This window comes from Panthera uncia, assembly GCF_023721935.1.
Source record: "Panthera uncia isolate 11264 chromosome B2 unlocalized genomic scaffold, Puncia_PCG_1.0 HiC_scaffold_24, whole genome shotgun sequence".
NCBI lineage: Eukaryota > Metazoa > Chordata > Mammalia > Carnivora > Felidae > Panthera > Panthera uncia.
The window spans coordinates 14274305-14296700 of record NW_026057580.1 but is presented as its reverse complement, the minus strand read 5'-3'; the positions used below and the strand labels follow the sequence as shown (position 1 = coordinate 14296700).

At 41.2% G+C, this 22396-nt stretch overlaps 1 protein-coding gene across 3 annotated transcripts; it reads right to left on the bottom strand.

Annotated features, from left to right (window-relative positions):
* Positions 1-7907: 7907 nt before the first annotated feature.
* Positions 7908-21657, bottom strand: ENPP4 (ectonucleotide pyrophosphatase/phosphodiesterase 4). Of its 3 annotated transcripts, none has more exons than XM_049652806.1 (4): positions 21416-21657; positions 14250-15108; positions 13436-13606; positions 7908-11452 (listed from the first exon to the last, which is right to left on the bottom strand). In XM_049652806.1, exons 2-4 carry the CDS (start codon positions 15073-15075, stop codon positions 11091-11093), a joined length of 1359 nt encoding a protein of 452 aa, XP_049508763.1. In that variant the 5' UTR covers positions 15076-15108; positions 21416-21657; the 3' UTR covers positions 7908-11090. The 3 variants fall into 3 exon arrangements, with proteins under 3 accessions (XP_049508763.1, XP_049508761.1, XP_049508762.1); XM_049652804.1 differs by having other exon boundaries at positions 7908-11455; positions 21416-21656; XM_049652805.1 differs by lacking the exon at positions 21416-21657 and adding an exon at positions 21195-21403 and having other exon boundaries at positions 7908-11455.
* Positions 21658-22396: the final 739 nt, after the last annotated feature.

The following is a 22396-nucleotide window of genomic DNA, read 5'->3' as shown; positions in this document are numbered from 1 at the left end:
GTTCTCAAAAAGGGCTGTGAGGAGCTAGGGAAGGAACATTAGGTGGGACTGTGCCTGAGATGTTCACACTGTACCCAGAGCAGTGCTAAAGGACGCCTGATGGCAGAAATCGGCAAAATAGCCCCTAGAGGGGACAGGTATCGAAGCAAGGGGAGCTGAGATCATAGCCTTATTTTCATGAAATATCTGGATGCCCCCTCACCGGGTGCTCCGTGAGATCAAAGATGAAGCCAAGGTCACAGGCTTCGACCACCTGGGTAGTTTTATCATCTGCCTGGACACTCAGCTCTTCTCATCCCGACCACCAAAGCTGTGCTTTAGATCTCTGAAGTAGTCAGGCTGGGGAGACCTATGGTTTACCTGCAGTTTCTTAGAGGAAAGAGAAGACCCTGGAAAGAACAGCTTTCTTCGGGGAAAAAAAAAAAAAAAAAACCCAGCTTATAGACAGATGGCCCACAGATAGTATTGTGATTTTGTGTATATTAATGTACCAGCTGGCTAATGAACAGGTAAAATAGTATATGTATTCCAGAAATAGAGGATAGAGCAGATGTAAGGAACAAGGAAATATTTTTCCCTTCAAAAGTATAGTTGTGAGGCACCTGGGTGGCTCAGTTGGTTAAGCATCCAACTTTGGCTCAGGTCGTGATCTTGTGGTCCATGAGTTTGAGCCCCACATCAGGCTCTGTGCTGACAGCTTGGAGCCTGGAACCTGCTTCAGATTCTGTTTCCCTCTCTCTCTGCCCCTCCCCTGCTAATTCTCTCTCTCTTTCAAAAATAATAAACATTTGTTTTAAGTACAGTTGAATTGGGGCTGGGTGCCTGGATGGCTCAGTCAGTTAAGCATCCGACTCTTGATATTGGCTCAGGTCATGATCTCATGGTCGTGAGATCAAGCCCCACATGGGGCTCAGCATGGAGCCTGCTTGGTAGTCTCTCTGTCTCTCTCTCTCTCTGTCTCTCTCACTCTCTCTTTCTCCTTCCCCCACTCGTGCACACACACACACTCTCTCAAAATAAGTAAATAAATATATTTCTAGAAGTGAATAAATCCATGTAATTGTCACTTTAGAGGAGAAAGAGAAAACAGACCATTACCAGCACTCCAGAAAGATCCTCAGTTCTCTTCCCAATCACTCCTCGCTGCCTGCAAGAAACACTGTCCTGACTTGGAATGCAATGGAAGAGTTTCCCCTGCTTAAAAATTTTATTTTTATGATCATACGATATGCTTTTATGTTTGTTTTTTTCCACGCAAGACCACGTGACTTTCCTCCCAAGTCCTTGTGTGTGCATTGCTTTGTTTATTCTCATTGCTTCATGGAATGACATTATGTGAATATACCACAATCTGGATTCTGTTTTTGGATATTTGAATCATTTCCGGTTAGACGTTACCGTGAATAATGCCGCCCTGAGTATTCTCTTACATGTCTTTTGGTGCATACACGTATACATTTTTGTTGGCTGTATTCTTTACATCCACTATTTAGCCTAGACTTTCCCAAAAGCAGAGACCTAGGCTTGGATACAGGCAATTTTTGTGTGAATTGATCCCAAGAAACGAGTGAGGAACAAGGAGTGAAAGAGATGTGGAAAAGCCTATACGAGCAGAAGTCGGAGAGTTGGCCGCTGTTAATGACTGGTGCTCAACCTCACCGCACCTTCAGAGGGGCCTTATGGAATAAATCTCAGAACTGTCTGCCTGAGGAATGCAAAACATTTGTCCGTCAACTTCCCAACCCTCCCCTGGTTAGGGGTGGCTGCACGGGTATTGACTCCATGGATTTCTGGGTAATGTATGCACAAGTTCCAAGTGTGAGCTCATAGGCACCCAGCGCCATCGTGTCCGGGCCAGGAAGAACAAGGCTCAGCATTGTCAGGTTGCTTCTGTGGGAAGCTGGTCTGTGCCAGGATGAAACTGGAGTTAAGGTGTGGGCCGAGTGGATTTGAGACACAGGGGATGTCTAATACGGCCACACGTATACGGATTCTTCGTTTTAACCAAGGTCATCAATTCTGTTCATCTGTTTTTTCTATCCTTGTGTCAATACCATACTGAATTATTACAACTTTATGATGGTTCTTGACATCTGGTAGAGTAAGTGCTATCACTTTATCTTTCTTCAAAATTGTCTTGGCCCTTTGCATTTTTTTTTAATGTTTATTTATTTGGGGGGGGGGGGGGGGGGAGAGAGAGAATGCCACCCAGGCTCTGTGCTGTCAGCACAGAGACCAATGTGGAGCTCGATCCCACAAACCTCAAAATCATGACCACAGCTGAAGTCAAGAGTTGGGTGCTCAACCAACTGAGCCACCCAGGTGCCCTGGCCCTTTACCTTTCTGCATAAGTTTGAGTCGGTTAATACAATTCGTAAAAATTAAATAAAACTCTGTTGGAATTGTTTGGATGCAGTGACCAATTTGAGGAGAATTGCCGATCTTTACAATATTGAATCTTTCAACCCATAATCATGCACAGCCTTCTATTTTGGTCTTTCTCAATTCCTTTCGATGCTATAATTTCCTGTGCAAAAATCTGCATGTATTTTGTTAGGCTTATCCTGAGATAGTTCATGCTTGTTGATATCAGTATAAATGATACCAGTTTTAAATTTTCATTTTCTGTTGATATATAAAAGTACACTTGATCTTTATATATTGACCATATAGCAAGCAATTTCATTAAGCTTCTGGTTTGTCTGACTCCTTTGGATTTTCTGTGTATGTAATCATGTCATCTGTGGGTGTGACAGTTTTATTATTTTTCGATTGTCATATGATTTCTTTTTCTTGCCTTACTGAGTTGCTAGCACCTCCAATGCAATGTTAAATAAAAGTGATGATAGTGGACAGCCTTGTCTTGTTCCGGATTTTAGAAGAAAAGCATTGAGTATTTCACTATTCAGTCTGTTAGTTGTATATTTACATAATTATGATATGATTCAGTGTGATGTTAGCTGTAGGCCTGTGGCAAATATATCAGCTTGAAGTTCTCTTACAAATGTGTGGGGTTTTTTAATAATAAATTGATGTTAAATTTTGGCAAATGCTTTTTCCTCATTTATTAACATGATTTTGTTTTCCTTCTTATCAAGATAGAGGTTAACATTGACTTTCAAATATCAAAACTAATGTTGCACTTCTGGGATAAACTTTGCTTGTTAATGTGTATTATCCTTTTGAAATACTCAGAGCTGCCAGACTCAATTAGGTATTTTGTTAAAGAATTTTTGCTCATAGGCAAATTGGTCTGTGGTTTTCTTTTAACATCCTTGTCAGATTTGGGTACCGGTGTCATACTGGTCTCATAAAACCAGTTTGGATATGTTTCTTTATGCTCTGTTTCCTGTAAGAGTTTGTGTAAAATAATTTCCTCCTTAAATGTGTGACAGAACTGGGGTGCCTGGGTGGCTCAGTCGGTTAAGCGCCTAACTCGATTTCAGCGCATGATCTCATAGCTTCCTGAGTTCAAGCCCCATATCGGGCTCCATGCTAACAGCACAGAGCCTGCTTGGGATTTTCTCTGCCTCTGTCTGTGCCCCTCCCCTCCTCCCCTGAGTGCATGCGTGCTGTGTGAATGAATGAATGAATGAATGAATGATTTTTTAAGAAATGTGTGATAGAACTAATCAGGGAAACCACCTGGACTTGGGAGTTTTCTTTGTGGGGATGTTTTCGATAAGAAATTAATTTTTGTGATAGACATAAGGTTATTAAGATTTTCTCTTTGATTTTGTATCAGTTTTAGTTGTATTTTTCAAGGAATTGGTTCATTTTATCAAAATTGACAAACTTAATGGCACATTTCCTTGATATCCTTTTGAAATAAGTAGGATCTAGAAGTGATGGCCCCTCTTTTATTACTGATATTACCAATTGGTGCTACCTCCCTTTTATTTCAGTCAATCTTGTTAGGGCCTTGTCAGTTTTACCATTTAAAATTCCAAAATTTAGCTTTATTATTTGTCTTTTCTATTCCATTAATTCTGATTTTATATTTATTATTTCTTTTTTTCCACTCGCTTTGAATTATTTTCCTCATCTTAAACTAGCCTCCTACAGTGGAACCTTAAATCATTAATTTTGAACCTTTCTTCCTCTCAAAGACAAGCATTCAAAGTTAGAAATGTCTATCTAAGTGCTGCGTTGGCTACATTCTACAGAGTTTGGTATGCTATTTAGAAGTGCATTGTTTAATATTCAAGGCTTCTCTAGATCTCATTGTTACTGAATCTATCAATCCATTGTGGTCAGAAAACATGCTTTGTAAGACTGCAATCCTTTGAGATTATTTACTGAGTCTTGTTTCATTGTGTTGCATATGATCTATCTTGGTGATAATTCCGTGTGCACTTGAAAAAGAACATGTCTTTTATGGTTGGGGCTGTAATCTCTAAATGCCATGTAAGTGAATATGGTTGATATCACCACTCAGGTCTTCTACACCCTTACTGATTTTTTTCTTGGTCTAGTTGTATCAATTATTTAAGAGAGGAGAACTAAACTCTTCAGTTATGTTTATGGAGTCTTCCTTGAGATCCATCACTTTTTGATTCACGAACTTTTTTTGTTGTTTTAATGTTTATTTTTGAGATAGAGACACAGAGTGCGAGTGGGGGAGGGGCAGAGAGAGAGAGGCAGACACAGAATCCAAAGCAGGCTCCAGGCTCCGAGCTGTCAGCACAGAGTCCGACGCGGGGCTTGAACCCACAAACTGTGAGCTCATGACCTGAGCCAAAGTCAGACGCTGAACCGACTGAGCCACCAAGACGCCCCTGATTCACAAGCTTTTAATTTCTGCTTTTTAGGTATGAGCCCTTAGGATTGTCTTCTTGATATATTTGTCTTTTTGTCGTGGTGAAATGTCCCTATCTCTGAAAATTCTTGTCTTGAAGATGACTTTATTCCAGCTATCACATGGTTAGTTTACATGGTGTATCCTTTTCTGTCCTTTTACTTTCAATCTGCCTTTGTATTTAAAGGGTAGGCTACATACATCTGGCTCTTTTTTTCATCCAGTCTGACACTCTCTGACATTTAATGGGAATGTTGTCTATTTACATTTAGTGATTGATATGGTTGAGTTTCCATTTTGCTTCCCTCCCCATTCTATATTGGTCTATAGTTTCATTGGGGGGGGGTGCTTTTATCAGGTTTTATATCCATGTTATAGTCACCTCAAAAACCCACATATTTTTTTTTCTAAAGCATGTTTTATGAGGCTAATGTAACATTGATAATCAAGCCTAATGAAGAGGCAATGAGCAAGATTATTAGCTTTGGGGTCTGTACCCTGTTGTACAATCATTTATAATTTGCCCAATCTCTGATTCAGAAATTGGTTTTCGTGTCCTTTCTCTACGGAAATCAGTTGTGTTCATCTTTTTCCTAGGAAATCATCCATTTTGTCTGTATTTCCAAACTTATTTGTGCCAAATAGTATAAAGTAGGCTTAATATTTTTCAATGTTCTGCTGGTCTCTTTTTCATCTATGTTTTCTCTCCTTCCACACTTCCACCCGGTTTTTTACGTTGGCTTCCAGGCCCTCCACTGCCTCTTCCAGAATTTACAGATGCCATCGGGGGCTCCTTTTTTTTACATTTCCCCCTTCTTGTGAATTGTGGCCTCTTGATCCCTCACTTTCTTCATAATTTTTCAGTGCTTTAGCACAGGTCTTTTATACTTTGTCCAGATTTTTCCGAGTCCTCACCAAGAGGGTTGGTTTGAATTACATACTCCATCATTTTACTGAAAACAGAACTTTTATTATTTTTAAAAAAAAAAAGGCTTAACAAAACTTTGGTGTACAAGACCTCTCTCTCCTCGGTGGAAAATTCAAACAACGTGTAAGTCTAGTACTGGGTCTGGGTCTAACCAGTATGAACCATTTTACAAAATATGTTTGTAGAGTGGGGTTGTCTGGATTTGCTTTGGGGTTAATTTCCATTGATCCTTTCCACCAGCCTCCACTATGAACGTGAAGTTGAGTAAGCCTGGTAGGGAAGAAAAGAATGCCGACTGGGTCCCTGGCAACTCAGCTCTTTACCACAGGAGGGCAGTCTGAACTGGAGACATCTGTAAACCATCACTGGGGCGCTGTCACCCGAGGAGCTCCCTGGATTCAGTTTAATGGTGGAAATCAGATTTTTGTAGTCAAGGAGGTAGAAGATACCTGGACAAGTAGAAGGCCTGCCTGGCAGTCGGGCTTGATTTTTGGGTAGGACTCGGCCCTTGCCAGGTAATGTGGCCATGGGGGATGAGTCACATCTCTGAGTTATTTTGGCCGCCACCACCCCCTGCACACACACATCCATTAAGAATACGGAACACGTTCTGATCAGCATCTCTGTGGGAGGTTTTTGCCTTAATGTCTTTGTTTTTCTTGAAAGATATGAAGCAAACCATTCAACTAAAAAAAATATTCACGGAACAATGAAAAATGAAACTCCAAAGGGTTTATGCCAAAAAGCAAACCAGTCCTCTGCAGCCTAACTCGACAGGACCCAACAGGCTCGTTTGGATTCTCCTGTTCTCTGAAGCTGTGCATGTTTGTGTGTGTGTTGGGGGAGGGAGGACGGTAACAACACCCAAGTACAGGCACCAAGGAAGCTGGGGGTCAGGGAAAGAGGTGTGACGCTGGCATCCAAACTTCAGGAAGCACACGGCCTGGAAAATGGTTCTGTATCCAAGGATCTCAGCAGCAAGAGTTAAACCATGAGTAGACAGAATTTGTTGGTATAGAAGTTTTACCACTTGTGAGATGCGGCAGAGCTCTCTTCCCAAGTACCTTTTACTCGTACTCCCACAGTTCCTAGCAGTGTTTGCTTAGTATGAATATAGGGAATGAATTTATCACTGCTCTACTAGAGGAAAACTTTGTGGAATCTATACTCAATTAGTATGCCTATTTACAAAACACAGTTTAACTACTTCTATGGCTATTGACAAAACATAGTTTAAATACTATAATCCCCCCTTCACCTCTAGAGTTTTGTAATCAGCTTTTTCAAACTTCTTCCCTTCTGTACATGAAGAAGTTACAGTTTTGGAAGCTGTACAAAATTTATCTTGGCCTTCTTTCCAATGATGTCCTCATGCTAGATTGTATACTTATACACTGTTTTGAAAACCTGGTTGAGGGGGGGCACCTGGATGGCTCAGTCAGTTAAGCTTCCAACTCTTGATTTTGGCTCAGTTCATGATCTTACAGTTCGTGGGTTTGAGCCCCGCACTGGGCTCTGCATTGACAGCACAGAGCCTGCTTGGGATTCTCTCTCTCTCTCTCTCTCTCTCTCTGTCCCTCCCCTGCTCACATTTCCTCTCTCTTTCAAAATAAATATTTAAAAAAATAAGAAAAATAAAAATTTGGTTAAATATTTACATACTTAATCCTGGCTTTAAAAAAAAGTCTGCAGGGGCGCCTGGGTGGCTCAGTCGGTTAAGCGTCCGACTTCATCTCAGGTCACGATCTCGCGGTCTGTGAGTTCAAGCCCCGCGTCGGGCTCTGGGCTGATGGCTGAGAGCCTGGAGCCTGCTTCCGATTCTGTGTCTCCCTCTCTCTCTGCCCCTCCCCCGTTCATGCTCTGTCTCTCTCTGTCTCAAAAATAAATAAACTTAATAAAAAATTAAAAAAGTCTCTAATGAACACCCATGTGGATTTTTGCAGTATTACTGGGTCAGGTCAACATCTATCACCGTGTGTGTATTTTGCAGGGTGACAAATTAAAAAATCAGTAACACTGCATTCTATATTTAATAATTACAGTAAAAATGTTTTTATTCACATAAAATTTTTTAATCATAAGCAAAGTCATTCACTATGGATTCAAACAATATAGTCAAAATATATTTTACTTCAACTTAAGGCACCACATAAAGACTTCTTTAAAGCATACTCATGTCATTTTATTTACACACTATTTTAGGAAATGACTATAAAATCCACACCTTCCATCTCATCTTTGTCCTTCACTTGTAACTTTATGCATTCGCAATGAAGCAAAACCTCCAAATAAAAGGAATTAAATGCCATCATCCTTAAATCTTACCAGATATGGACAAGAGGGGGAGCCACCCAAGAACAATACAAAGGCATGTTTAATCCTTTAATATTCCAAGAATTTATCTTTAAATTCTTACACCAAGCTTGATGAAACCGTAACACAAGGCCTACAATACAGAGCACTGAAATAATTTACATTCGAATTTTATTGCTGTTTACCAGAAGAACTCGCACCTTAATAACAGAACTGTCTTTATAAATGTACTTATTCCGGAAGGCAGCTATGCTCATCACTATACCACCAACGCATAAATGTACTTACTCTGAATTCACTCACTGAATTAACAAAAACTACTTAATAAAAAGTGTTCCTGGGGCACCTGTGTGGCTCAGTTGGTTGAGCGTCCGGCTTCGGCTCAGGTCATGATCTCACAGCTCGTGGGTTCGAGCCCCGCATCGGGCTCTGTGCTGACAGCTCAGAGCCTGGAGCCTGCTTCGGATTTTGTGTCTCCCTCTCTCTCTGCCACTAACCCACTCGCATTCTGTCTCTGTCTCTGTCTCTCTCAAAAATAAATAAACATTAAGAATTAAAAAAAAAAAAGTGTTCCTATTACCTTTGAGTATTGTTGTCATCAACAGTTAAGTGTTTCCCAGAGCCAAATACTTCCTATCACCCAGAAAACATGTCAGGACACATAGGAGTCACTTATTTAACAAAATCCACACCAAAACCTTAATGTAAAGGGCTGGCTTCGCTAAAAGATTTTCTCAGAGCACGAGAGGAGTCATTGGCTTTAACGATGATAATTTTTCAAAGATACAAATGAATTAACACAAAGTTCAATAATATATAAACGTCTCTTTGATCAAATAAATACTGTTTTGTCCCCTCAGCATATATACATAAAAAATTTTACAATTTTAAAGTTAATATTTTGAGAATGGAATGAAAGACAAATATGTAAAGGTCTTATTCAAAAGGGTAAGACACTGACAGGCTCTTTCATCCTGTATGAAGTCCACTCACCACAGGCTGGATGCTGTGTATAGATTTCTGAAACTCCTAACCACCAAACTAATGCGATCACGAAAACTCACGGCATTGTAGGGACCAAGCTCTATTGGGCTAGTATGAAATATTCTGCTATTTTAGATACTTCAAAATGTGTCTACTGTTTTAAATGTGGCTGTTCCAGTCTTTTTTTTTTTTTAATGGAAATTGAAATAGAAAATTTTCTTTTATTTTCTTCAGAAAAACTATTAAGTTTAGGGTAACTTTTATGTGAGGGAAAAAAATCAAAATTTGTCAAAAAGCAAAATTAGTCCTATTGGTTTTATTTCATTTGTTTATCATGCTGTTCTTAACACAGTCCACTTATGACCAATAGCATGGACTATTTATGCAGGTTGTAGAAATGCTTCTCAAGAACCCCCAAAACAATAGGCATCAAATGCTAGGATCACAAAATTAGCAGTGACCAAATAGGATGAATTATATGTTTGATGACTGGCAGCATTTTTCTTTACTATCATAGAAAATCAACATTTAACTGGGCTGCATATTTGCTGTAGATAATTTATTTTTATCTGAAAGATAGATACCCAGTTTATTTTATATTGTCAAAACTTTCAAGTTCACACTATTAATGGCCTGCCTCAGGTCCTGATGGATGGTTCTTAAAGCCAGTTTTTTCTTTAACAGATACAACTCAGTTTCCGCACATTAATTTTGATTATTAGAAAGTACCACCTAGCAAGGTGGGATGGTGATTCTTCACAGCAAATCCTTAGCTCTGAACACGTATGTTTACAAAAACAGGAGCAGAGTGATTATTTCTATGAACCAAACACTGAAAAAAAAAGCAGAGGTGGCACTCAGGCTACAGAATGTTAACAGTGCTTAGAGTTTAAGCTTAAATTCTGCCACTTAACATATGAATAGTGGAAAAGATCAAAAGATACCAAATCCCATGCCTAAAAAGTAAGGCATAATGTCCCAAAGGTTAAGTATCAAAATCTCTCTTCCTCGTTCTGACCCAATTGAAACCAGATTTGTATTTAGGTCATCAGTTTTTCTGAAGGACTTGGATACCTCTGGCCATAATAAACATGAGAAAGTAAAAAATGGTAACAATAGCCGATGAATTTTCTTCAGTTAGGATTTTAGCTTGGGAGTCAGAAGAAAGTAAACAAATATGAAGTGCAATTATACCGTCTGCCTGACAGCCACGTTCTGTGGAAGTCAGCCTACAGACCAGCCTACCTCTGACACTTTCTGTAAGTCACAGGAAGTCTGCATACTCGTGCACACAAACACACTTGCGCACACACAAATGAATAACTTACGCGAAGGCGCTAAGCACAGAGGAAAGCAATTCTATTTTCTTAGTTTCTTATTAGCAACAATCTTCAAAAGAGATCTTTTGAGGCTTCAACAGCTTACGGGTCTAAACAAAGACGCAATGGTGGAGACTGAGGCTTTGTATCACATGGTCTTTGTGTTGTGTTTTATAATAGCTTTTCTTAAAATAATTTCTTCACATGCTAGATCTGTTCTGCCCGGTTAACTGATTTTATTAACCATCACAGAGGTTTTCCTACGTCAGAGGTGAACTTAGGATACAGACTCTATTAAGGTTAATAAGTATAAAAATATAGAAAACTTTTCCTTCCTGATACACAAAATCCTCTAACTGCATAAAGATTTCTGTTGTTTCAGTTACAAATATAAAAATTCATTAGAAAAGCATGCCTACTAAATTTTGGTATATTTTCCTTTAAAACTGTGTCAAATCTTCATTGCAAAAAAAAGGCAGAGGCAGTATTTTTCTTAAAAAAAGTTTCTAGTTAGAGAACTGGGTGGTGTTAGCTAATGATTTACTAGCATTTTTAACTATGGTCAGGGTTTTTCTGTATTAGCTGATGCACCAAAACAAAGCACAGGGAAAAACAAAATAACTCTAGCATGCTTGGTCTAAGTTCTTTGTCTTTCAAAGTAGATTTTTCATAGTTATAACACCATCCCTTGAACGTATCCCTGGTTTCATGTATAATTAAAGATACTCTGTATAAATTCCAGCAAGTATTACTCAATTAGGGGATCATCATCGTCTTCTTGCAGCTGAAGTCGGGAAAACGGACGGGGTACAGACAGTCTATTCTGCATGATTATTATGAGGCCTGTTAGCGTGGTTAAGACCAAGAGCGCACCGATAACAATTCCAACGGCTTCTGGGAGATTAATGCACCACTGGTCAACTAACAAACACTTAGTGTGACCAAAGGTTCCATTATTGGGACGTGGTTTTAATCCCAGGATGTGGCACATCATTGGGTAAATATCCACACTGTTAATTGTGTTGTGTTTGTAGCCTTTGTGAAATGCAGGTCCGTGGGCAGCTAGAAACGGATGCATACTAGACAAAGAATTATCATAACCATGGTCACCTACTGAAAAAAAGAACAAAATTATGTTAGTTCTTAACAGAAAGAATGATCTTTCTATTACAAAATAACTTGCTTCCAATGGAAATATGCTGATTCTTGCCAGTGTAATTCCCATCTGTTAAAATTAATTCCAATTAATTTGGACCAGATGGGGGCTAGAAATAAAATTTTCTATTTTTTTCAACTCAGCCATGTCCCCATTTCACGCAGACACACATACCGCTTTTCCCAACTGGTCATGACCTGAGACTTTAAAACTATTTCTTGACTTCAGGTACCTATCTTTCAGTTCTGGCCCCACTTATTTCACCCTTCAATTTCCAGAACCGTCTGCATGCAAAGAGCACTAGTGATTATAAAAGAAAAAGAGTGGGTGGGCTGAGGGTCCTAAATAACTGGAGAGCAAAAGTGAGTGTGTCCAGTGAATGGGGAAGAAGTGAACCTGCAGCCTTACCCACGTCAATTGCTCCCGTGATAAGAGACGGGATGATACAATATACTGATTTACTGACAGTTAATGGACACCTTAACATCCGGAGGCCACAGAATTGAGAATACAGAAGGGATTCTTGTACTGAATGTGAAGTCTAACCAGATCACCAACCTGTAACTCCAAATCTAACTCAAAGGAAAACATGACAGGATAGTCTCTGATATGACCCCAACACCAGAATCTTAGGTTTTGGCTTTGTGTTGGCAAATATTCCCTTTTAACATACACCAGTTGGATTTGATAAGCTCCTGGTTTCATATGAAGTGCAAACGACTGAGTGGAAGGCAGATCAGTTTTTGTTATATTAGCCTTTAATTTTATGTTTGAAATATTTCATAATAAAAATAATGCATGTGATCAATAAAAACAGAATAAAACTCTATATATAGACATTACGATTTCAGCAGTGTAAAAATATACGTGTATATGTAATAGCAAAAAAGTATAGAAGGGGGAAACTCCCACAATTCACATCTGTCCGTACCTCTGTATGGAGGGATTATGGATAGTTGTTTTTTTTTCTCGTTTCTAAACTTTTCTGTATTTTCTCAGTTTTCAACAGTGAGTATATAAGCGTAAAGAACATATAAATTCCAATAACCATTATCTTATCCTTGTCTGAAGCTTCTGATGTGCTGTAGATCAGGGGTCTGCATATGACAGCCCCTGGCCAAATTCAGTCCCCTACCTGTTTCAGTAAACAAAATTTCCCTGCAACCCCCCATGTCAGTTCGTTTACATAATGTCTAGGGCTACTTTCCCGTTACAAAGGTGCAATTGAGTAGTTGAGATGGAGACCAGCTGCCTTATAAAGCCTACATATTTACTATCTGGTCTTTTACAGAAATGTTCTGACTCCTGCTACAGACTTGTACAAAGCCAGTTTTTTTTAAAAAGTATTCAAATTGAACTTAACGTATGGATGAATAAGCTTGGGTTCAGGGAAGACCTGTAACTCTCCCCTATTATTTCCTTAGCTTTAGGAGAGATTTTGATACGCCTGTTTTGTGTACTTGGTAGGTTTTTGTTTGTTTACCTTCTGAATCTTTCCCAGTGTTCCAAAGAGCAACTGCACTCAGGTAAACGACTTCATCATTGGGGAAAGACTTCGGGATACTTGGACAATGTTTATTAATGCACACAAAAAATAAACAGGCATTTGAACTATCGGATCTGTCCCCTTTTACCGTTTCTTTACCTCTCTGCCATTTTCTACAAGTCAAGAGAACCAACCTTGAACGTTACTGACAGTAACCGCAATGTGGGTAAGAAAGTACATCTACACCTTTGCCCTCAAGGTCACCCACCCTTCTCTAAAGGTGAAATACGGTTTTAAATTGCTGTTGAATGAAAACCTACGAATTATCCAGTCAAAAAGTGAACTGATTATACAGTGTTAAAGTCTCTAAATCAAAGCACCCTGTTAATAGAAATATGTCACAATGTGTGATTTATCCCCAGGATACAACAGATATATCCTAAATACTTACATTTTGGTAATGATTTATTTAACACAATTGTCCAGCCTTCATCAGCAACCAAAATAATAGGCTGAATTCGATTATTATGTTGGTAATGAAATCTGGCAGGAATGTCTTCTTTGAGATAAACATTCATGTGAGGGCTACAGACTTTCAGTTTGTTATAAACCTCTGTTGTATCTGGAAGAAAAAGGAAACAGTAAAGGAAAAAAATCACAATTGAATGATAAGGAAAATAAGTATTTCTAACTAGAATGATTGGAAATAAATTCTGAACAATACCATCGATTAAATCACTCTTAATTCTTAAAAATTCAGAGCAATAATAATTATGTGACATTGTTGGGGATGGACAGACAGACACAGACACACTTCTATCTTTCCAAGCATTCACATATCTCTTTTTTCATTTTGTGACTCTCCCTGGTAGGCTTTTATACAAAAGGGGACAATTTTTATGTATAGCTTCCTAAGGAAAGATGAAATAATTACATATTATTACGAATTCTAAGATCAGTAGACAAAGAATATATCTCACACAAATATCCCAGATGTTTTTAAAGGACAACAATGTCCTTTTCCATTAGTGTGAATAATGAAGAAACACATCAAAAGGCAGAGAAATAATCTCCTTGAACATGAACCTTAAACTAACTGCTTCAAGACTTACAAATTAAGGGGGAAAACCCAGAATCTCACTCTGAGCAAGTTTACGAATATACGGTACCGTACTACAGAAAGCCAGAGCCGCATTCTTTGACACGCCCTCCTCCTCGTTCAATTGCCCCCTTCCCAAATATCCCTCAGCTAAAAGTTTACTTACTTATTTTAGGAAGTACAGCAGCAACTGGAGTCAAATCTATAAGAGCGTAGCTTGAATTATCAATGCAGCGATCCAAGTTGATCAGTCTGTCCTTAGAGCACTGGGTCATCCCATGATCACTTGTAATGATCACATTCAGATTTTCCCACAATCCTAGCACCTTGAGTTTGTGGACTAGCTCACCAATAAGGTCATCTATTTTTTTCAACACTCTGTACATGTTTTCTTTATCTTCGGGTCCATATTTGTGGCCACTTGCATCTGGTTCTTCCCAGTAGAGGGTTGCAAAGGTGACTGGTGGATTTGAATTGATGAGCCACGTGGTAATATTATTTAGCCTCTCCTCAAATGACACTGAAGAGCTATAATTCATAAAATAGGAAGGTGTGGTATTGTGAATGGGCACGTCAGTACCAGGCCACATAGCAGCAGCACTGGATCTGTTTTCCTGAAGCTGATTGGTCACCCAAATAGGTACGGCCTCATTCCACCAAAAAGGATCCTTGTCATCAAGGTCAGAAAAATGTTTCTTCGTGACTACGTCATACATGGAATTAGCCACAATGCCATGGCTTTCTTCATACAAGCCTGTCACGATACTGTAGTGGTTTGGAAATGTTTTTGTGATAAAAACATTTTTAACATGTTCCACCAGGACTCCTTCTTTGATAAAATTCTGGAGATGGGGAAATTCATAGTTCTGTAGATAGTCAGCTCTGAAACCATCAAAGGACACCAGTAGTAACTTGGGTGGCAAACTATGGGAAGAGTTACCTCTACAACCAGTTATAAGTCCAGAAAATAAAAGTATTACTAATGACTTCATAATGAATGTGTTGAAGGAGAGCAATCAGGGTTCCTAAAATATAAAAACACAGTTCATAAGTAGTAGTGCTGCTTTGATTTGGATTCAGTTTCAGAAGTTTAGCCATCAGGAGAAGAGAATCAAAATTTATAAACTTTCATATACCAGCTTCATATCTACTTAAAATTACATAATGCCATTTACTGAAAGATAATTGAATAAAGCTAAAATTGGGGGCGAAAACTGTCTTTACTTGTCCAATTTCCTATTTATGTACGTCCTGCTCCACCCTTCATGCTCTGAAGGGGATACAGACCGCTCTGACACTCCACACAGATATTCCTGTTTGGTCGCCTTGCTTGTCTGTAGTAGCAGAAATTATCCTAAAAACTTAATAAGAACAGGGGCACCGGGCTGGCTCACTCCAGTGGAACACGAGACTCTTGATCGCAGGGTATAAGTTCAAGCCCCATGTTGGGTGTAGAGATTACTTAAAAATAAAATCTTGAAAAAAAAAAAAAAAGACTTACTAAGAACAGATAAAAGAAAGAAAAATGATCCCTTTGCACAAAACAGAAATAATACCAAGCCTTCAGGGGCTCCAGAGGAGATTATTTTTCCAGTTTAATGACAAGTACTCTATGTTCCTTTTATTTTTTTTTTAAATGTTTACCTATTTATTTTGAGAGAGAGAGCACGCATGTGTGAGCACAGGGAGAAAGAATCCCAAGCAGGCTCCACGCTATCAGCACAGAGCCCAATATGGGGCTTGATCTCAAGACTCTGAGATCATGACCAGAGCCGATATCAAGAGTTAGACGCTCAACTGACTGAGCCACCCAGGCGCCCCCCCACCCCCAAGTTCCTTCTAACCCACAGAAATAAGTGGTGGAAATGTTACCATATTGGCTCATCACCAGTTCCTGTTGAAGATACTGGCAGGAAAAGAAGGATAAGAAATAAATATTACTTGAGTAAAAGATCTCGTCTCAATCTATACGTTCCCAGTATTTACATGAGGTTGACAGACAAAGCCTACAGGGGCTTGGATGCTGTACTAACTTCTGAAGAAATCCAACAGCTGCTGAAATGACTTTCATCACCATATCCCTTAAACTTCCTTTTTACTATCAAGAACATAACCATTCTCCCTAACACCCCAGGCTCATAGCTCTCCCTGATTTTTCATTATTTTTTTCTGACAATCCACTGATTATAAAAATAGCTTTCCCATAATAAATCTCCCTGCCTTCAGTCTCTATCATCTTTGGTCCTTAAGAAAGCAGGGTAGGTGATTTAAGCAGGATGGTCCACTTTAGATGGAGGGGATATCTCTTTCATTGCAATAGGAGAGAGAGGGAGCGAAGGCTAAGTTAGCTAACAGGTGTGAGGGCTGGAGATGAAGGGAGCTGCGTTCTCTGTGTTCCAAGAGGTAGGGGTGATTATTGAGAGCGAGTAGGGTGGTAAAAGGTTCAGGGTTTTGAGAATCACAGAGAATGTCTAAGTGGCCAACGTGGAGAACGGGAGAGGGTACAGGGAAACAGGGAGGACTGGTGGTCAAAGTTGACCGCGGGCGTCATGAATTGTTAGAGACACTGTTGACCGGTTTTTTCTAGCAATTCGGCGGCCCCAGCACAGGCATGAACAGGCAGCTGATCCTGCCTGCGCGTGAGACTCTGCCGGAAACTGAAGTATAATGAAGGAAGCTGAAGGTCCTACGGAGTGACTGAAGTCTGAACTGCAGCGCTTAAGATGAAACCGATACAGATGTGCAAAGTGGAAAGGCTCCTGGACTGGAGGTTCTTTTCTTTCTTTTTTTTTTTTTTTTTAAGTTTAGTTATTTTGAGAGAGCAAGCGAGAGCATGTGCGTGTGAGTGGGGGAGGGGCAGAGAAAGACAGGGACGGAGGATCAAAAGTGGGCTCTGTTGTGACAACAGAGAGCCCGATCTGGGGCTCACACCCACGAACCGGGAGATCATGACCTGAGCCGAAGTTGGTGCTTAACCGACTGAGCCACCCAGGTGCCCCCCGACCGGAGGTTTTGATGGAAGCTGCAAGAATGTGAGACTGTGGTCAGAGTGAGGTGAGTGAAGTCACTATTTCAGAGTAAGACCCAAGGTATGGCTGCCGGAGAGACGGGGGGTGGGGTATGTGCCTGGAGGTCCCAGGTGTAAGCAGCAGTGAGCTGACATGATGATTAAGTTCATGAGCCGTTTGGGTGTTCTTCTTTCTCCCGACTAAACCGCAATGACTTGAAGACAGAGACTTTCTTTCCTTCAAACACACCATCAGGTAGATGATCTCTGTATGTACCGTCATTCAAACGTTTGTTGACTGAAGCTCTGACCCTCTCGGAACCAGGGACTCAACAATTGCAAACATCAGAAAGGCACAGCATCTTGTCGGTGAGGATCTCTGGGCCTGCAAAGTCTACCATTTTAACCCGAGACGGGCTACCTTCGGGGTGTGGTGCACGGACCATCCGTTGCTGATGCCATCCAGGAAACCAAAACCAGTACAGAATGGCAAAATCAAATCACTGCTCCAAAGAAAAGAGTTAAGAGACACTCTGCACAGACACAGCCCCGGCTACAGCTCAGCAATATCAACTCTCAAGAATCGAGACAGACAGCAGCATTTCTCTTTCCATTCGGTATTTGGTGCTCCTGACCTAGTGTTTAGGCACAACTCGCCTCCTCCCTCGGACCGTCAGCACAAGTGCGGCCATACCACAGTGCTGTGCAGGCTGCTGCCCTGGGTTCCAGCAATCTTAGAACTTGCGTGGAGACCATGAAAGCTGAACTTGGCGGATTCCCTGTTTTCTCTTGCGGTACAGCTACATTCCCAGGCACAAATGTTTGTTTCCAGAAAGAGTGAACTACAACAGCAAACAGGTGGTGCGGTATCTTACAGACACTCCTAAATATATTTTTTAAAACCATAATCTACTGCCCTGGCTCTTTCCCTCAGTAACCAGTTGACATTCGCCACCAATCCCACCGCACAGGCAGCTCTGCAGACAAGTCAGGTCTGATGTACACCAGGCCGAATGTACTCTCTGCACCTCCAAGTCTTTTTCCTTTCCTTAGGTCCCCAAACCTGTAAAACAGCCTCCCCGTTGTCTCACCACAGAGCTGCCCTGGGAAAAGCATCTGTTGCCAGCCTTGTCAATTCTCTTTGCATATCATCTATGACAGCACAGTAGACCTAAAAATCACTGAGGGAAGCTCCTTACAAGTGCAGCTGCCCAGTCTTTACACCGGGAAAATTCTGGCTCATTCAAGCTGGAGTAAAAGCCAGGAACTTGCATTTTGAACACTGTATGGCATAGCCATACAATGGAATATTATTTGGCAATAAAAAGGAATGAACATATGCTACAACTTGGGAGAAACCTTGAAGCATTATGCGAAGTCAAAGAAGGTGCTCACAAAAGATCTCTTACTGTAGGACTTTTTAGAGGAAATACCTAGGATAAGCAAATCTCTTCGAGATGGAAAGTACATTAGTAGTGCCTGGGCCAAGGGGCTGGGGAGAAATGAGGAGGAAATTCCAATGGGCAGGAGGTATCTTTTGGGGGTGATGAAACTGCTCTCATATTGACTGTGGTGACAGCTCCAGGACTCTACAAAACTGTACACTTTAAATGAGTGAGGGGCGCCTGGGTGGCTCAGTCGGTTAAGTGTCCGACTTCGGCTCAGGTCATGATCTCAGTCCGTGAGTTCGAGCCCCATGTCGGGCTCTGTGCTGACAGCTCAGTGCCTGGAGCCTGTTTTGGATTCTGTGTCTCCCTCTCTCTCTGACCCTCCCCTGTTCATGCTCTGTCTCTCTTTGTCTCAAAAATAAATAAACATTAAAAAAAAATTTTTTTTAATAAATGAGTGAATTGGATAATATGTGAATTCTATCTCAATAAAACTATTGTATTAACATCAACAACAAAAAAGGAGGGAATGAAATTGTCATCTTAAAAGCATCTGAAATGCCCTGCCAGAAAACAGGAAACATCTTCGATGTCTCAATTTACCTCCAAAATTGTGTGAAATCTGTACTCCATAATTCAGACCTGGGGTGTTTTAACATGAAAATGTCTTATACCACCTTCCAAATGCAAAACAACAGCAAAACGAAAACCTGTGTCTGACTCTCTTTCTCAAAAAACATACAAGTCAAAATCTTTCTTCTCCAAATCTTGAATGAAAAGGATGTTCAAGGTATACGTGCTATTTATCCTGGGGTTCAGGAATGTGTTAGCACACTGTTAGGATCCTCGTCCCCAGGCTTAGAAGCACAGAGTGGAAAGACTGTAGGCTCCGAAATCAGAACAATCCCAGAACTTGAGCTCACATTTAGTAGATGGGCAACAGTGGGCAGATTTAACTTCTCTCAGATTTAGTTTCAGTGTTTGTGAAATGGGGGTGCATACAGTGTTACAGGACAGGCTCTCACGTTTAAGTTTCCCTTTGTCCATTTGAGTTACAAAGCTGTTATGTTAGGAGAAAGTCTGTACTACGATGGGCAGAATAACATTATTGTGCCACTAAAAATAATTAGAAATAATTTAGTCCAACCCCTTCTTTTCACATGTAAGGGAGCTGAAGTCCAGTGATTGGCCAAGCTCAGAAAGCAATTTAGCAACTTTACTATGCCCTTACTAATTCACGCCCTCAACAAGTTTACAAGTCTAGTAACAGCGAGTTCACAAAACTAGTAATAAACTCCCAACAATTACCAAAACCTTTCATGTCAGAGCATCCTTCATTAACAGTGCCCATATCTATGTCTACTGCCTTCTGTTTCGTTCTAACAGGGGGTGTCAATCTATTCGCCACAAAATACCGGTGAGAAGTTCTCAAGTAATTTGCAAGAACTCAAAATCACTACACGTTACATATTACTAAACTTTGAGAAAAATTCTGTAATTTTTCAAACAAACAAACAAAAAAAAATAGCAGAGGGAAGAAAAAAAAGCAGACTCATCCGGACTATACTCAAACATCCCAACAGCAGCCAGAAGTAGTAAGGAGTTGTCTTCAATTCAGGGGACAGAACATGCTCCAAGTCTTCTGGGATGATTTTTTTTACCTGGGTGGAATGCATGTCAGACAATTCCCACTGGCATTCTTAGCCCGTGTGAAGTTGGGAGAGGAGACTGTAACAGTTACAGGAAATGGTGAAAGGTATTTGTCACCATTAGCTTGCCATCTGCTCTGTAATACAAAAGCTCTAAAGACTTTACAAATATGTATAATTAAACTTTTATACAGCTTTGAAATAAAATAACATTATTGTCTATGGGCCTGGGGAACTTTGGTGATTTCCTCTAGATTATTATTATTTTCTTGGTGTTTAAAGAAAAAACGTAACTCCTCTTTAGAAGATTTACTCAGTCTTAAAAATGCTAGGAGTCTAAGTTATTCTCCAATTTTCAAGGGCTCACAAAATTTTCTAGTGTCTTCAAAACAGCTACTTCTTGTGTTTCTTGTGTTCTCATCAAAACTTCTCCCAAATTACTTTGTGGCTATACTCAAATACTTAAAACAGCTCCTCCTTGCTTTCAAGTGAGTTTAATTTCCTTAAAATAGCTTGAAACAACCTCTGGGGGGAAAGGAAGAAAGGAAAGAAAACCGTAACATTAAAACGAACAGCTGACTTCCTATAACACTGGGCAAGTGTTCAGGCTTCAGTCCAGCAGATCACCTGGTGGTTAAGCAAAACCATTCTGGGGTCTGGGCTGGTATAAACCTGAATCTGTCACTCGCTGCACAATGTTGAATGTCGCTTGACTTCTCTGAGCCTGAATTTCCTCATCTATATAAATGGGACGCTATTATCTCATAAGGTTGCTGTACCGAGAAAAGGAAGCGTTGTTTGGAGAGTGCTTAACAGGGCGTCCAGCCTATAAAAAGCACGTACATGTGATCTTTGCTAACTGGTTTTCTAGGAAATTAGTTCTTACATTTGATTATATAATGACCATGAGCTGTGATCTAATATTCAGATGCAAACGCCCACCCCGCCGCCAGCCTCCCCTCTTTGTCAACGCTGCCCACCTTCGCCGCGGTCAGCCCACTGCCCTCCCCCCCCCCCCCTCACCCCACCGCCTCCCCCCCCCCCCCCCCGCCCCCTTCCCAAAGCACCTGCCAACTGCTCTTTCCACCTCCCACACGCCCTCTGCCTCGCGGTGCTCAGCTCGGTCCCTGCGCCTCCGGGTCCCTTCGGGGACGTCCCCGCCAGCTCCCCTGAGGCTGGGAGACGGGAGGGGAGGGGGTTCTCACCACCTCCAGTGTCAAATCCCCTGGCGACTGAGGACGTGGGGGCATTTCCCTCCGGAAGGCGGGCGCGCTAGGCTCACACTCACCCGCTGCCGGCACGCGGAACTCAGAACTGTCGGCACGCGGCGCTCGTGGATCCTGGGGGCAAGGGAGACCCGAAGGGACACCCGCGAGGCAGAAATCTTCTTAAGGCGCCTGCGCAATGGCGGGCGCTCCAGCCGCGGTTGTCAACAGCCCCAACCTCCCCGAGAACCGCTTGGCTGGGGCCGCTACGGATTGTGCGCAGCCGCCCGGCGGGCGACAGCGGAACCTGCTGCCAACCAGCTGGAACCCGGCGGGCGGCGGGGGCTGAGACGTTTCCTCTGATTGGTTCCCGGAGCCGCGTTAAATGTAACTTCCTTTGCGATTGGTTAGATTCCGGTACCACCTGGAGACTTCTGCTTCGGTGGGTTAGCATTGGACCTCGAGGAGGTTCTTTTCTGTCTTCCACCACGCCCCTTTCATATCATCCTAGGGCGGGGTGCCCTTCAGGGGAGCTGAAACCCAACGAGTCCAGGAAAGGCCCCTGGCTGTTGCTTCGCCCCCAGTTAATACGCACCTGTTGGCTTCGGTGTCCGCAGGAAAAACGACTTTGGCTGCACCAGAGACCAGCCCATGTCTGGAGCAGCTTCAGCCACTTCTAATGAATTGGAATAAATACGATGTGATTCTACCCAAAGCACCTGTTTTACTGGAAAAGTGAGCACCTTTACAAGGGAAGTTGAGTATTAGGCAGTTTACAAGTTAGGTTACAAGAAACACAGAAACACAACCCTTGTGGTAGGGAGCCAGCTGAGAAATGGGCACCTCTTTCGACAGATACATAGGGGACTGTGTTCCTGCCTTTAATTGGAAGCTTTGTGAAGCGGGAGAATGCAACTTTAAACTTACTACTGGAAAGAATACCAAATAGAAGTAGATTTATTTGTTAACACTTGGGTCACCCTGGTATACTTAATAAAAGTGGGTAGTATCTCTTCTCTCTTTGTATTTGCGGTGCCAAATACAGAACCTGGAGCAGAAAAGGT

Coding starts and splice junctions, on each gene's coding strand:
- ENPP4 (XM_049652804.1), bottom strand. CDS start 15,075: ATGAAGTCATTAGTAATACTTTTATTTTCTGGACTTATAACTGGTTGT. Junction 13,607..14,249: donor TGCTGTACTTCCTAAAATAA/GTAAGTAAACTT, acceptor TTTTTCTTCCAG/ATACAACAGAGGTTTATAAC. Junction 11,456..13,435: donor AAATAAATCATTACCAAAAT/GTAAGTATTTAG, acceptor TCTTTTTTTCAG/TAGGTGACCATGGTTATGAT.